Genomic DNA, 15,180 nt, shown 5'->3' on the forward strand with positions numbered 1-15,180 from the left:
TAGAACTGCTATTTCACACCCATAGGTCTTGGTATGACTAAGGCATTTCAACACCCATTTTTATGCAGCCTCTTCTTGAACACGTAGTTCATGGTAGTGTCCAAATCTGGAATTTCTCTATTGCGAACTGAGGCTTTTTCTTCACAGCCTATTTGTCTCCTTGTATCAGCTGTAGGAATAGATGACCAAGGCACCGCTCTGCCTGCTGGGGCTCACAGTTAGGCGACTTTGAGTTCATGAAGACCTGCCAGGTGCCTGTCTGTCTCTCTCTTGCGTAGAATAACAACAAATGAACAAACTTAAATTAAAAGTCTGATTTGGAGTCCCTGCATCTTTCCAAAGAAGATTATGAAATGTTTGTCCCCCTGAGGAGTTTGAACACAGCCACAACAATGGACTGCCTTGTTATGTAAGGCATCACTCCCCAAGAGCAGAGGCTTGGATTAGCCGACCTCCTGCAGCCCTTTCAACTTCACAAGGGCATGAAATTGGGTACATACTGTGCTACTCCCCAAACCTCAGACGGGCCACTCCTTGTCCCGGCCCAGCTTTGGGCATGGAGGAGAGAGTGGATAAAGTCTTAGCTGTCAGCTCACGGAGGAGCTGAAGAGCAGCTCAAACAATATTGGCTCTGTGTTTGCGGCGTGGTTGAAGGTATTTGGTTCACATTTATGAGAACATCCTTTTGTTTTGCCTTAGTTCTAAAGGAACAGGAAGGGACGCTGAATAAATGCCCTAAACTGTCCATTTGTTCCGGGCATCTGGCATTCCAGCCAGGTGATACCAACAAGCAGATCAACCAAGCAAGGGGACCATGGCAATGAGATGCAGCGCACAGTGTGGCGGCAGGTCAGGTCAGCAGCCTGTCAGTTCATCAGCAGCTCTGGCGGGTGGGAGTGGCCAGTCAGGGGCTGCCAAGGTGTAGACACCTGGACTGTCTAGGAGGTGAGAGTCCAGACCTGCCCAGTAGAATGTGATAGGAAAGGCTTCGGGCAGGAGTCCCAAGACCTGACTTCCCAGCCATGCTGCTGACTCACTAGCCAGTTTTGGGAAAGCCATCCTGTCCCCCTCCCCACGTCCCAGGATTCTTATCCATATCTAACATGAGGCTCACACTGTGTGGCCCCAAGTCCTGCCCAGAGCTAACAAAAATACACCAAGCTTCAGGCACAGGAAGGACGTGGCATTCGGTGAAAGGAGTGGGATGGGGTGGGAAGACAGGAGCTCGGTCTCGGAGACCATGGTGTGACACTGCTGCTTAACTAGTTACTATAGACTTGATGCTTAACACAACACAAGCGTGCTCTGTGGTCACAAGTCCAAAATGGGTTCTACTGGTTAAAATGAAGGTATGGGCAGAGCTGCACTCCTGGAGGCTGTGGGGGAGGCTGCAGGTTTCCTTGCCTCTTCCAGCCTCTAGACACTGCACCCTCTGCTCATGGTCGCTTCCTTCTCCTTCCAAGCCAGCAGCACAGACCTTCCCGTCTCTTCTTGGCTCTGACCCTCCTCCTGCCTGTTACAAGGATGCTGTGGTTACACTGGCCATCAGATACAGCAGGAACATCTTTCCACTTCCTGGACTAACCACTTATGCAGAGTTCCTTCTGCCCTCTAAGGCAGCAGATTCATAGGTCCCAGGGCTTAGGACAGGGACCTCTCAGGGCATGAGGAGGCCCTATTTTGCCTACTCCATCCACCAATAAAACCTTCCCAGTACTCTATCTGAGATTGATACCTCATCCATTCAATGCCCCCACACTGGGATCCCTCTTCTCCAGCCTCCCTACCCTGGGAACTCATCTGCCCAACTCCCCACACCAGGATCTCATCATCCCTTCATGGTGACTTGACCCCAAGCCCACTCCATTGTCAAGCCCTGACACGCTCTTCTCTGCAGTAGACTGTCGATATATTTTCCTCCGCATCTCTAGAAACTTGGTCTTGGTCACAAACACCTCTTCTAGAGCCTTCCATGTATTCTCTCAGCATCCACTCTGGTTCGCCCCAGATAACCTTCCACGAATGCAACCACAGATTTCACAACCAAACCAGTCCATGTTGCACTTCTGATGAAAACTGCAACAACTTCCGGTTATCCTTAGGTTAAAGGCAAAACTCTGAGGCTTACAGGGTCCTCGTGATGGGCCTCTGATGATGCCCTTGGCTTCGCCTGCTGCCTGTCCCTCTTCCCTCCTAAGCTCCACCCTCCCGGGGCCATTCATCAGTTCTCACGGAGGCCGGTTTTCTGCCACCCCAGGACCTCTGCACATGCTAACGCCCTCCCTAGAACCGCCTTGCCCAGGCTTTTCCTCTCTTTTTGGACCTCAGTTAAAGCATCACTTCTTCAGGAAACATTTCCCAACTCCATCTCCCCCTGTGCCTCCAATAATAGAATAGATTCTTCTTCAGATTATCCTCACAGTATCCTGTTTTTATTTCATAATACACCAGTTTGAAAGTGGCAAGTTAAATATGTGTGTGACTATTACACTCTGTGTTACTTTACATATTTTCTAGGCTCTAAAGAGTGTGTCTACTATACTTTACTTTTCCACACAAGATCGCAATTCTGACACCTAGAATAAGTGGGCACTCAACAGTTCCAGGATGACTAAATGAATACGTGGTGGGAATGTATCATGAAGAGGTGGTTTACAGCATCTGGAGTCAGATTGAGGTTTAAATCACAGCTTGCCTCTTGTTAGCTGTGTAATGTTGGCTAGAGTTTTAAATCATTGAGGCTCAGCTTCCTCAGCTGAAAATGGGACTCTTAATATCTACCCTAAAGCTTGCTGTGAGGTTAACGTAAGACACCACCACCACTGCACTCAGACTGGCTGAGCTCCACAACTGCAGGGACATCCTTCTCCCGGCACCGTACTCCCAGTGGGCAGAAACCAAATGCCCTGAGAGCTTACAGTAGCTTGGAAGTTAGAGTAGTGGGTTCCCATCCCCTACATGAGATGAAGCTTTTGGTGACAGATTCTCAAGCTTCCAGGACACCAAGGCCCCCTGGAACACATGCTAAATGCAGATTTTCAGCTCCATTGCCAGAGACCTGGATTTCCTGGGGCTGCTCTGGGCCTTGGACTCGGCCTGTGGTAGGACCTTGAGGGATTCTGACCCAGAGAGCTGAAGAACTACGCTTTGAGAAACGCTGGTCAATGATCCTTCAGAGTTCCAAGTCCTCCCTGGAGCCCCACACAGAATTGGCCCTTGGTCCCCTGCTCAGGCAGTGTTCACCCTATCTCGGGAATAGCTCCTACCAATCGACCTCAGCTTGCGGTGCCTCAAGGCAGAGATAGGGACGCATTGATCCAGGTGGGCCCAGGACCTAGCACAGGGCCTGCATGTAGCTAGTGCAACCTCACTCTCAACTTCCGCACCCCTGGCCCATGAGCTCTGCTGGGTATCCTTCATAATATTGCTATTTACCCAGCTGATAGGACCAAAACCTTGGGATCGTTCTTAATGGCACCATCAGCAAGTCCCGTCAGCTCTACCTGCACATATGTCTAGCATCTGACTCCTGCACAGTGCTCCCCGTTACACACCTACCTCTGCACCGTTGACTCCTGCTGGTGCCACCTCACCTCTCTGTTCTGCTCTTGTCACTGTGTAGTCAGTTCTCCACACTGACACCAGAAGCAATATTGGGTGTTGTAAGGGTAAACTTCAGGGTGAACTTCGAAAACATTCCACACACAGTTCCAATGATTTCCCATCTCACTTAAAAGAAAAATATAATGTCCTTAGCACAGTCTCACCACCCACATCATCTGCTCTCAGTCCCTTACTGTTTTCTTCCTGTTCCTGGGACACTTCAGGGTCACTACCACTGGGACTTTTGACCTTGCCTCAGGGCCACAGAGCTGTGGGATTTGCTCCCTCCTCCAAGAAGTCTCCCACCTCAGAGAAATCTAAAGTAGCCACATCCTCACCTTGTAGAGCTGGAAATGAGCACCTTTCTGTCCTTGACCAAAGGCAGCAGTAGCTAAGGGAAGATGTGGTTCTGCTGAGGCTGAGGTGGTCAGAACCATTCTCCTACTCTCCTGACGTGCTTTGGGCCTTCCTGTCTTCATCCCGCTGCACGTAACTAGAGCCAGTGAGCTGGCAGAGCCTTCTAGACTGAAGGCGAGCCAGCCGGCCCCGGCCAGGACCAGCCACTGGGGTTAGTGCACGTGCCTCTGCTTCAGTAGCTCTAGGCCCTCAGTGACCCTGAACACAGATGTACTTTGGGTCCTTGTTCCCACAGGACTCCTCGGGCCCACTTTATATGCCGAAGTCGGGGACATCATGAAAGTGCACTTCAAGAACAAGGCGGACAAGCCCTTAAGCATCCACCCTCAAGGAATAGAGTACAGCAAATTCTCAGAAGGTAAGAGGGGTTCCCTTCTCCTACCAGGGAGAACGCATACCCTGGGACACCAAGGCCGGCCGCTTCAAACTACTGTGGCCACATGTCGTTAGGACCGTCTCCCGCCTGCAGCGGGTCCCCAAAACACTCATGACTTTCAGAGATGAAAACTAAAACTAAAAGATTCTGGAGCCACCTAGATCTCAGTTTTACTGTATTTTTGGTTTTAAGTTTTTTTACTATAGGGTGCCTGTGCTTACCAGAAAGAGACAGAGAGAGGTAAAGTGAGATTGAACAGTTGGGTGGGCAAGTTACCTAATCTCTCTGAGTTCCAACGCGATCATCTTAAAACAAGAGTAATAATACATTGCCAGATGGTTCAAGGCAGCAGTTAGCCAACTTTTCTATAACGAGCCAAATAATGAGTATCTTCAACTTTATGGGCCATAGGATCTCTGTTGCAAGTACTCAACTATGCTTTTAGTATAAAAGCAACTTTAGACAATATGAAAATGAATGAGCATAGTTGTGTCCCAATAAAACTTTATTGACAAAAACGGGCAGCTGGCTAGATCTGGCCCGTGAGCCAGTGATCTGGGATAGCCTGACGTAGGCTACCACAGTGAAGAGGATTCTTCACGATGTGTTCAAGAAGCTTAATACTATCGGACACCTTGTGAATGAGAAAGTGGGGTTTTTCTTGTTTCCTGTGTGAATTGCCAAGTTAATTCTCACCCAGGTGGAAGTGAGTGATAATAGGTCAGCAGCAGTTTGCATCAGCACTTAATTCTGGCTTGAGAAAAATGATGAAGCATTAACTGTGAAATTTCAGGCATCTTCAGAACTTAATTTGGCAGGACTCTGGGCGAGGCAATGTGCACAGCAGCTTCTCCCACGTGCTAGACTCCTGCCCTGCCACGGGGCCAATCGCTTACCCTACTTATGAGGCCTCTGCAGGGGTCAGCAATGTAGAGCAGGAGGGGAGGAACTCAGATGTCAAAATGTCACATTCAGGTTCCATTCCAACGTGGGAGGAGGTTGGACGGTGGGAGGAGGTAGGAACTGTGGACTTGTACCCAGGCGTGCTGTTTGCACAGCGAGTGAACTTTACAACACTGCTCCTCTTCCTTTGCTGTTTGTCCCTGTCTGCCCCACAGCCAGCAATCATAAGCAATCGCTTCCAATACTCCCAGCACCCCCACTGGGGACCTGACTGCTGGTGCTGATATTGCCTCATTGCCTCTTTCCCATGAATCAAGGCAAGGTCAATGCATATTGGTACAGAAAGTAAGAATTGATCTTGGAAATGGGATACAAATCTGGTAAATAGATATGTGGTGTCCTTCTTGGTAAAGGACAAGCCACTCTTCATGTTTTCATGTCCTCTGTGTGAACATTCTGTGTAGAACATTCCTGAACACTCCTCCCTCTGTGGGTTGATCTATGTTTTACTAATGGGGGTATACTAACTGCATGCGGAATAGGCTACACCGAATCCAGATGCCTTTATCTCAGTGATGGGTGGCGGGGAGTTGAGATGACACCATAGCACAAGAAACTCAAAAAAACAACACACAGGGCAGGAATGGGAACCCTTTCAGGAGGGGCATTTGTAAACATGCTTACAAGGACACTTCCTGTAGAAATGTATTTAATAGGAATGTGTTTTAAAATTAAAAAATAAAATATCTTCAACTGTTCTTATTTGTTTTAAAACTTTCTATCACTAAAAGGGTTTCAATGTCAAGCTAAAATTTCAGAAACTGTAACTAGCATGCACTGAACTGTTTATAACGCTGAATCTTTGACCACAGTTTGCTGTTCAGGAAGAATTTCAAAGCTGATTTTGTCAATTATCTTTAAAATTTTTGTCTTATAGTTAATCTTCATATTATTCTTTTACTTGATTTACATTCTCATAGTTAAACATATGGATTATGTAATGAGCATTACACCACAAAATTAGGTGTATATTAACCATCTCTTGATAAGTCAACTGACTAAAAAGTAAATTTTCCGCCAAAGATTGTTCCTTTTTCTTTAAGTGTTACCAAATTCTCTATTAGAAAACTTAGTCTTTCATGTTTTTTCAAAACATTCCAATGTTTGACATAATGTAGTGATTACATTTTGCACTTTTCATCTGAATATTTTGGCCTTTTATAGATACTTCCTTGAATATATGATAAATCTGAAACAAATTATAATGGCCAATATAATAGTGCTCATAAATCACAAAAATATTAACTCTCTTTCATAAAGAGGGTTCATTTATGCTTTGTGCAATGGAATCAGGCTTTCTGCAAAACATCAGCATTTTAATTTGCTCATTGCCTAAATTATAGCTTCTAAAAGAATGCCCTGTATCTTTGAATGCACTGAAGCATTCATTAAGTTTATTAAATGGAGAGGAGTTGTTCACAGAAATAAGTAATGAGGGAGGGTGTGATGAATAAGCACCCCAAGAGTATCCAAAAAGACTCTTTATACAACTTTACTTTCCCTAAGCTCTATGCCTCATTCTGCATTTAAAAAGGACTGAGGGCCCTTTGGCAAAAACGCAGTAGATCATGACAAGAGTAAGCAAGTTGCAAGGCCCGCGATGGCCAGAACAGGAAGTGAGCAAAAACTAAGTATGAAGTGAAGGGCTACCTTTGTGTAAAGAATTTATTTCTAGCAAGAGACCGAACAAGGACTTTCTGCGCCTTAATGTAATCATTGTTCTGCCTATTTCCCCTTTTTTCAGTTTAGAGTTTTAACTTTTTATTTTGATTACCAAGTCAAAATCAGATTGACCAAAAATGCATTTTAAAAGTGCTTCCTCTAAACAGCTATTTATATTTTACACTTAATCTTATGTTGGCTGGGAAATCAAAGATATGACATGCCTGTTTAAATCTAAAAGTAAAATTTTAAAAATGAAAGAACAAAAATATTGATAAAGTTATCTCTGCACTACCTCATAGTCCCTCACTCAGTTTCACTCCAGAATATAGCCCATGTGCAAATCTATATTGTTTAGTCTTTGTTTCAGAGTGCCCATAATTCACTTTTCAGTAGCACAGTAAACTTAATAACATCGTTCATTCAATTATTTGAAATTGATCTGATAGTTAATTGACAGAAGAATGTGAAATTCTCAGTCATTTAGTTTGGTCAATTAAAGAGGCACAAATTTGCATGACTGCAACAACTTTTCACTATCTCTATATAAAAAATATCATGTTGTAAAATAAACTTCAAATGTATACAGCATATGTTTTTAAAATCCTACTATGTTTCAAATAAGCCTAGATGTGAAACACAGGCCATTTACAAAGAAAGTCGATGTCAGAGAGCCATCCATGCCCTTCTAGCCAGTACAAATGTATCCTAGATCCTCCCCAGACATTCCATTGATTGATTCTTATTCCAGACCAACGGCTGTGTTCAAATTGTGGCCTCTGCACTGAGTGACCTTAGAAGAAGCCTAGAGGTGAGACTGGTCACAATGAGGGCTCCAGCGTGTGTCCTCCTGTTACCTAAGCTGAGCTTCCTTAACACTGGCACCTGATAGCTGGCACAGAGCGTGAAGCGTAGCAAAGGATGAGAGGGGGACAATGACCGTCACTGAGCTAACCTGGGACAGACGACTGGAGTGGAAGTAGGGTTGATGCATACTGTTTCTTTGCTCTGGAGTGGATTTTGCTGGTGATTGTGAGAAATTACCTTTCTTATTTCTAGTTTTCAATCATCTTTGAATAGATGCATCACTGCAATGGACCGAATGTTGGTACCTTCCCAAAATTCATAGGCTGAGATCCTAACCCCAATGTATTAGGATGTGGGACCTTTGGGAGGTGTTTAGACCTCAGGGATGGCTATGCTGATAATGAGATTAGTGCCCTGAAGAACTCTGTTGCTCTCTTTCTTTCTTTTTTTGGGGAGAGGTTTTTCCTATACGGCGCGTGTGTTTGCCAGAAAGACAGAGCAGCAGAAGGCAAGAAATCGCTCCCTGGGGGGATGGCCACACCGCAATCCCTTCTCCTCCATTCTCCTCTCGGGATCTTGGGCATGCATGCATACACGTCCTGCGTGAGTTTAAGCCACCGGGTCTGGGACTTGAATCGCAGTTGACTACATGGGAGTCCAGCAACACAGCCATTGCACCAACTGTTGGTTCCCTGTTGCCCTCTTTCCATAAAACACGAGAAGGTGACTTCCTGCAAACTGGGTGAGGGCCTCTCCAGAACCCCACCATGCTGCACTTCGATCTCAGGCTTCAGCCTCCAGAACTCTGGGAAGGAAACACCTGTTGTGGATAAGCGACTCAGTCAGAGCACTTTGTTTTGGCAACCCAGCCTAAAACAACCACCAATTTCAGACTTTCTGGAAGAAAACTCCAGAAGACCTAATATGTATTTTACCCTAAGTAGACATAAAGACCAGAAGCTTTACTCATCATGTGAAATGGCTGGGAAAAGAAACACTTAAGCAAAATACTTAAGTGCATCACCATGTGCTACCTAGCATGTTACATATATATTCCGGTCCCTGTAGTTCATCAAGGATGGTAATGTCATCTCTAGAAAAAGAAAAGATATTATCTTAAAATATTAGGCTAAGAGGAACTTTCCCAAGTTAACACTGTTAGCAATTCTAATCCCAAAACTCACATGTTTTCTTCCACACAATGGCAGGAGAAAGTATCAGTAATCATATAATCTCATAAATATTCATTTTACACATTGTGATGAGTACTGAAAAAAGAAAGAAAGAAAAAAAGGAAGAAAGAAAACCAAAAAGCACCAGAATCAGAGATCAAGGAAGAAGGAAGCTGACATCTAACCTGACATTAGAAGAATGGGCATGGATTTATCCAAAGGCAGAACTTCAAAATTTCTCTCTCTCTCTCTTTTTTTGGAGAGGTTTTTGCTATAGAGTGCATGCTCTCACCAGAAAGAGAGAGACAGAGAGACAGAAAGCGAGAAATCACCCCTCCCCAGGGGGACCGGCCATACCACAATCCCTTCTCCTCCACTCTCCTCTCAGGATCTTGGGCGCATACACGCTAGGCGTGAGTTCAAGGTACCAGGTCTGGGATTCGAACCATGGTTTACTGCATGGGAGTCCAGCGACATAGCCATTACGCCAACTGCTGGTCCCCAAAAGTTCTCTTATACTATGAAGAATATCATATATTATCTTCTGAAAACTTGTTAGTTTCCCTGTGATACTTTAACCGTGGAAGCTTCCCGTCTGGAAACATCGTGTTTTAACTACATGAGGCCATACAGCAGGAAGCACAGATGAAGGGCTGGCTCACAGCACGACCTCAGCCGCCAGTGTGCCATTCCAGTCTATGTGCAAGGCCCAGCCTGACGGGGACTTTCCTTATCGGTCCTGTTTGTACTTTGCTACCAAAGCTCTTTTGTAACTTTCCAGAGATTATGCATGTTTATCAGTGGAGACTCTTCCTCATACACTATTTTTTTTTCCTTTTTTAGACTAGAATAATGTCATATCTCATAGGAAGTTATTTATGCTTTTATCATTTCTTGATTCTAGATAACTTTAACATTCAAATCCTCTTTATTATTAGAGTAAAAGTTTAGCCTATAGTAAATATGGGTTATCAGTGTCAATCATCTTTCGGGGGGAAAAAAGACACAATAAAATTCAGTGTTAAACTTTCACTAGCACAAGGGTCACAGACTTGGCCACAGCAGCCAGACCGGTTCAGGAGGATCAGGAGGTCAGAAAGCAGAACAGGGCTGGCAGGCCAGCCAAGTTCCATACAGGAGTTTGCTCTTGCATTAACGGATCTCTAAGTTTTCTTTTCTTTTTTTTTTTTTTCTTTTTTTTCATGCCACCATGTGTGTGCACACCTGTGGGAGTGAGAGATGGAAAGAGAAAGGGAGAGGTAAACACCCTCCACAGGGTCTCGTCTTACCCCAGTCCCTTTCCCGTCACTCTCCAGGCCATGAGATCCCAGCACTCAGATGCATGCCCAGCATTTCAGGCTGACTGGGCCAGGGATTCAAACCATGGTTGCCATGTGGGATCTGGCTTTTCTGGGCCAGTGCATCACCGCTGTGCCACAGAGCGCTCCAGTCTCCAACTGTTGTGTTGAAAAAATTTTCTAAATTATTTATTTAGTTGTATATATAATTATTATTTTAATTTGCTATAGGGCACACACGCTCATCAGAGAGAGGCAGAGCGAGAGGAAAAGCAAGAAAGCAAGCTGCCAGAACCGTGGTCAGCCATGCGGGAGTCCAGCACATTAACCACCATGCCACCTGCTGGTCTCCGTGTTTTGTTTTTTTTTTAATTATTTTTATATTTTTTTATTTTTCAACAAGAAACCAGCTCTGTATTTCTCCTGGTCTGGGGGAAGGCACTGTGGACTCTAAAGCAAGTGCAATCAGCGCTTTCCTCAAGAGCTCACACTCTGGTGACAAAGTGCAGATACAAATATAATCTACTAGGAGGAAGCGAAATTTGTTATATAACTTCTCAAACATTTAATTGCAAGTTATGATGAGTGCTATAAAAATGAAGAAATGGAGGAGAAGGGATTGCAGCATAACCATACCCCATTGTAGGGATGTTTCCTCCCTCTCCCTCTCTCTCTGTCTCTCTCTGGCAAGCATATCTCTGGCTCATCAACAACAACAATGAAGGTCAAATAAAACCTACAAAATCTGAGAGAATTTCTCACAAGCAGACTAGAAAAACATGAAAAGAATTCCTTTAGGTAGAAGCAATATTATATTAAAGATATTTAGATCTATAAGAAGAATAATTTTAAGTCTCTTGAAAAGATATTTGATCATCTCAATGTTAAAGTAAAAACAGTAAGATATTGTGGGGCATGATTGCACATGTGGAAGTAAAACGCATTACTTCAAAGGTTGGGAGGAGGGAAGTGGAAACTAATGATTGTAAGGTTCTTGTAGGTGAAATGGTATGATCTGATTTGAAGGGAGACCATGATATGTTAACTTTGTATATTGTAAACTAAGCTAATAAGGCAAAGTTAACCCACTAACTGGAGATTTAAAAAAATAATTAAAAATACATTTTTTTTTTTTAAATAGAGTTTTGCTATAGTGTGTGTGTGCTCGCCAGAGAGACAGAAAGCAAGAAATCACCCTCCAGTGGGAATGGCCACTCTGCAATCCCTTCTCCTCCATTATCCTCTCAGGATTTTAGGCATGTAGGTACACGTGCCCAGTGTCCGTTTTAAGCCACCAGGTCTGGGAGTCATGCCACAGATGATTGAGTGGGAATCCAGTGATGTAATCATTACGCCAACTCCTGGTCCCAAAAATACTCTTTTAAGGGGCCAGCAGGCGGTACTGGGGTTAAGATGCTGGATTCCCACATGGCTGACTGAAGTCTGAGTTCTGGACCTAGTGGCTTAAAAATCACACCTGTGTGTGTGTGTGTGCGCGCGCGCGCACCCAAAATCCCAGGAGAACAGGAGAAGGGATTGTGGTGTGGCTCTCTCCTGGGGAGGCGAGCTGTCATTTTCCTTCCCTCTGTCTCTGTCCAGTGAGCACACATGCCCTATACCCCATCGAGTAAGACATTTCAGACCTTGTTGGATCCCTGTTGTCTGCCCATCCACACTCTTAATGCTCTCACCCTCCACTGCAGGGAGCTTATCTAGTTGTTGTACCAAAGGTAACTGCATCTCAGGTGAAATCCTGGACCAGCGGAGGATAGCCGAACTTTCACCTAAGTAAACGAGGGATGTTCAGGCAGGGGAAGCTGCCTGCCCCACTCGGCCATTTATGACCTGATCTATCTCGCTCCATCTCCACATCCTCCTTTAGCTGGTGAAAGCCCCACTGAACCCTCTGCACCTCTACTCTTGAGCATCTCAGTTCCCCTCTTTAGTACAAAATAATAATAATAATAATAATAAAATAAAAAAAAACAAAAAAAATGTCTACATCCTCGTCTCCTGCCATGAGGAAACATCTGGGGTGTGTGTGGGTGTTAGTGGTGGGTCTTCAGTGTCCACTCACACCTAAGGACAGAGGACATCTAAACCTCAGAGGACAGGCAGGTCCTGCATTTACAAGGACAGGCAGGTCCTGCATTTACAAGGACAGTTAGACTACACAGAGGAGCTGGATCCTGAGGCTTTGGAGGAAAAGTCAGATGGCAGGGATGTGATGAAGAGACAAAACAAGGCTGAGGGTGACAGGAGCCAGAAAGAACACAAAGGAAAGACACTAGACATAGACAGCTCCAAGGGTGCTCACATCTCGTGACACCAGGCTGTTAAGAATACGGTGTCCTGACAAGTACCACAGAGAAAATAGAATCTAGTCTCATATTCTGAGATGACTTACTTACTAACCCAAGGTGATTCAATTCTCTGATTCTATTTAAATAGTAATTTGGGGGCCAGCCCCATGGCCTAGTGATTAAGGAAACCAGATAGTATATGGCTCCCCATGCTGTTCAAGTCCTGGACCCTGTGGCTTGAAAAACTTGCAGGGTGTGTGTGTGCATGTCCCAAATCCTAACAGCATGGAGAAATGAAGAAGGGATTTCAGCATGACCACCCCCCACTGGGGAGGGTGCTTTCTCTCTTTTTCTGTCGGTCTCTCTGTCACTCTTTGGTAAGTATGTACATCCTCTGACAATATTATAATTGCTTAGATATCCTGAAAAAGGAACTTGCTAACCTCAACTAATTTACAAGTAACATTTCTCACTATGATAGCAAAGCCTTTATAACACATGGACATGGAAGTGGATATAAGTGCTGTTTGGGAAGCCAAACCACAAAGGTTCATTATCTAAGAGCATGCCCATCTCTAGAAAGCGCACCCAATTTGAGAATGATGAAAAAGCAGTGCTCAGAAACTGCCCAGTCGTCTTCGTGCCTTTTATTCCTGCAGGTGCTTCCTATGCCGACCACACCTTCCCTGTGGAGAGGATGGATGACACTGTGGCCCCCGGCCAGGAATACACCTATGAGTGGAGCATCGGCGAGAGCAGTGGGCCCACACACGATGACCCCCCGTGCCTCACACACATATACTACTCCTACGAAAACCTGACACAGGACTTCAATTCCGGGCTGATTGGACCTCTTCTTATCTGTAAGAAAGGTAAAAACAGCAGCAAAAGAGCAAGCAACAAAAGACTGTTGACATGGTAAGGAGTTGGACAGTGGGATGAGGCTCGGGACCATCACGGTTCGTACTTGTGCAGCAGGCAGAGGGAGAAGCGTGAGACGGGGCATGGTCTGAGGACTTCGATCCCCCTCTGCTCCTTCTCACTTCTTTCATCAGCATCCTAGAGCTTCTTCCAAGTAAATCCTCATCTGAGAACATGTTCTGATGCCCACCTTGTGTGACCTGCAACATTTACCCAAGGCCAGAGTCACTGATAGCCTGCTGCAAGAGTCTCAGACCCAGCTCTGACTAACATCTCTGAGGTTTGGGTTGGTTATGTGGTCCAGAAACAGGTGAAGCTCCAGCTTCTCGTAAACAAGCTGAACACTGGGAGCAGTAGGTTTCCAACATACTCAACTGACTCCATACGAAATTTCACTGGCTGGCTTCTTAGGAGCAAGCTTGGATTTCCGTTTTACTACTGGGAATTGAGCCCATCTTTTACTAAGATAAACAGCCACAGCAAAAAGGATCACAGGAAATCATTTCATGGGCTCACCAACTGTCTAAACATATATACATACTATAACTATATATACTCCCAGTTCATTTATTTATTACACAGAGAATTTTTTTTCATTGTCTGGTACATAGAAGCTATTGTGATGTCCCTGGAAAAATTAGAAAGTTAATAAAGTGTCTTCTTTCATTTCACCATCAGCAGCATTTTTCCTCACGTGAGAATGGCTTAATCCTGCTCCTCTGAGCCAAGCCTCATTGCATGTAGAACAAAATGGCTTCCATAAACTTGAGGGGGCGGGGGTGGGTGGTGACGCTTTCACCATCTGAGCTGAGGGACTTATGCCTTGGTCTACTGACCAGAGGAAATGCATGAGTTACCGAACCAAAGTAGGTACAGACAAGGAATAGTTGCTTGCCAACAGAAAAGCCAAACTCTGACCCACAGGTTTGTCCAGGAGGAAGGCTTTATTACCAGTGATATCATCTGGGAGACAAGCGAGCAGGTTTGCTCAAAAGATTGTCTCCACAGTTGCATTTGGGGATAGGATTTTATAGGGAAATAATTCCTACCAAAGTCTTTAATTAAGTCTGCATATGCAAATGAAGGATTGACACTTCCTCAGCTCTGATTGGTCAACTCACTCAGCAATCCCATTGGTCCATTATTGAGAGTAGAACTGTTCTGATTGGTCATTCTACTGCACCAGCATCTATACACTCTACCTGTGTGTGTGGGGGAGTATCAACGTTAGGTCACTAGTTAACCTTAGTTCCTCCTGGACCATGTGCCCTACCAGCAGCAGTCACCACCAGATCTCTGCCAGTCAGGCTAATTGTGGCCAGTTACAGATACAAGACTAGAGCTTAACAACAAATGTTTTGTTTATAAGCTGGATGAAATTTACATTTAAAATCTTGTTCCTGAAGGCAATGAGGAGCCAGAGGGAACACTTGACTTGGTGCCAGGATTTTAATAAGCCCCCAATCATCATTATTTGATGAAGACACTATTTTTTTTTTAATTTTACATACTTTCACTGGACATCACCACAACATACAAAATGTGATTTTCCAGCCAGAATACACTGTAAAGTGGCTTAAACATACATGTTATTGTCAACACATAATTTTCCATTTCTTTTTTCTTGTCATATGTATGTGTGTGTGTGTATATATATA

At 44.6% G+C, this 15,180-nt stretch overlaps 1 protein-coding gene across 1 annotated transcript in view; it reads left to right on the plus strand.

Annotated features, from left to right (window-relative positions):
* The window catches only part of F5 (coagulation factor V), a 107,235-nt gene that overhangs the window by 20,787 nt on the left and 71,268 nt on the right, over positions 1-15,180 (plus strand). The window contains 2 exon segments of the mRNA XM_006150113.3: positions 4,256-4,378; positions 13,261-13,473. Coding sequence (XP_006150175.1) covers positions 4,256-4,378; positions 13,261-13,473 — 336 coding nt within the window.

Source organism: Tupaia chinensis, unplaced genomic scaffold, assembly GCF_000334495.1.
Source record: "Tupaia chinensis unplaced genomic scaffold, TupChi_1.0 Scaffold000278_1, whole genome shotgun sequence".
Lineage (NCBI taxonomy): Eukaryota > Metazoa > Chordata > Mammalia > Scandentia > Tupaiidae > Tupaia > Tupaia belangeri.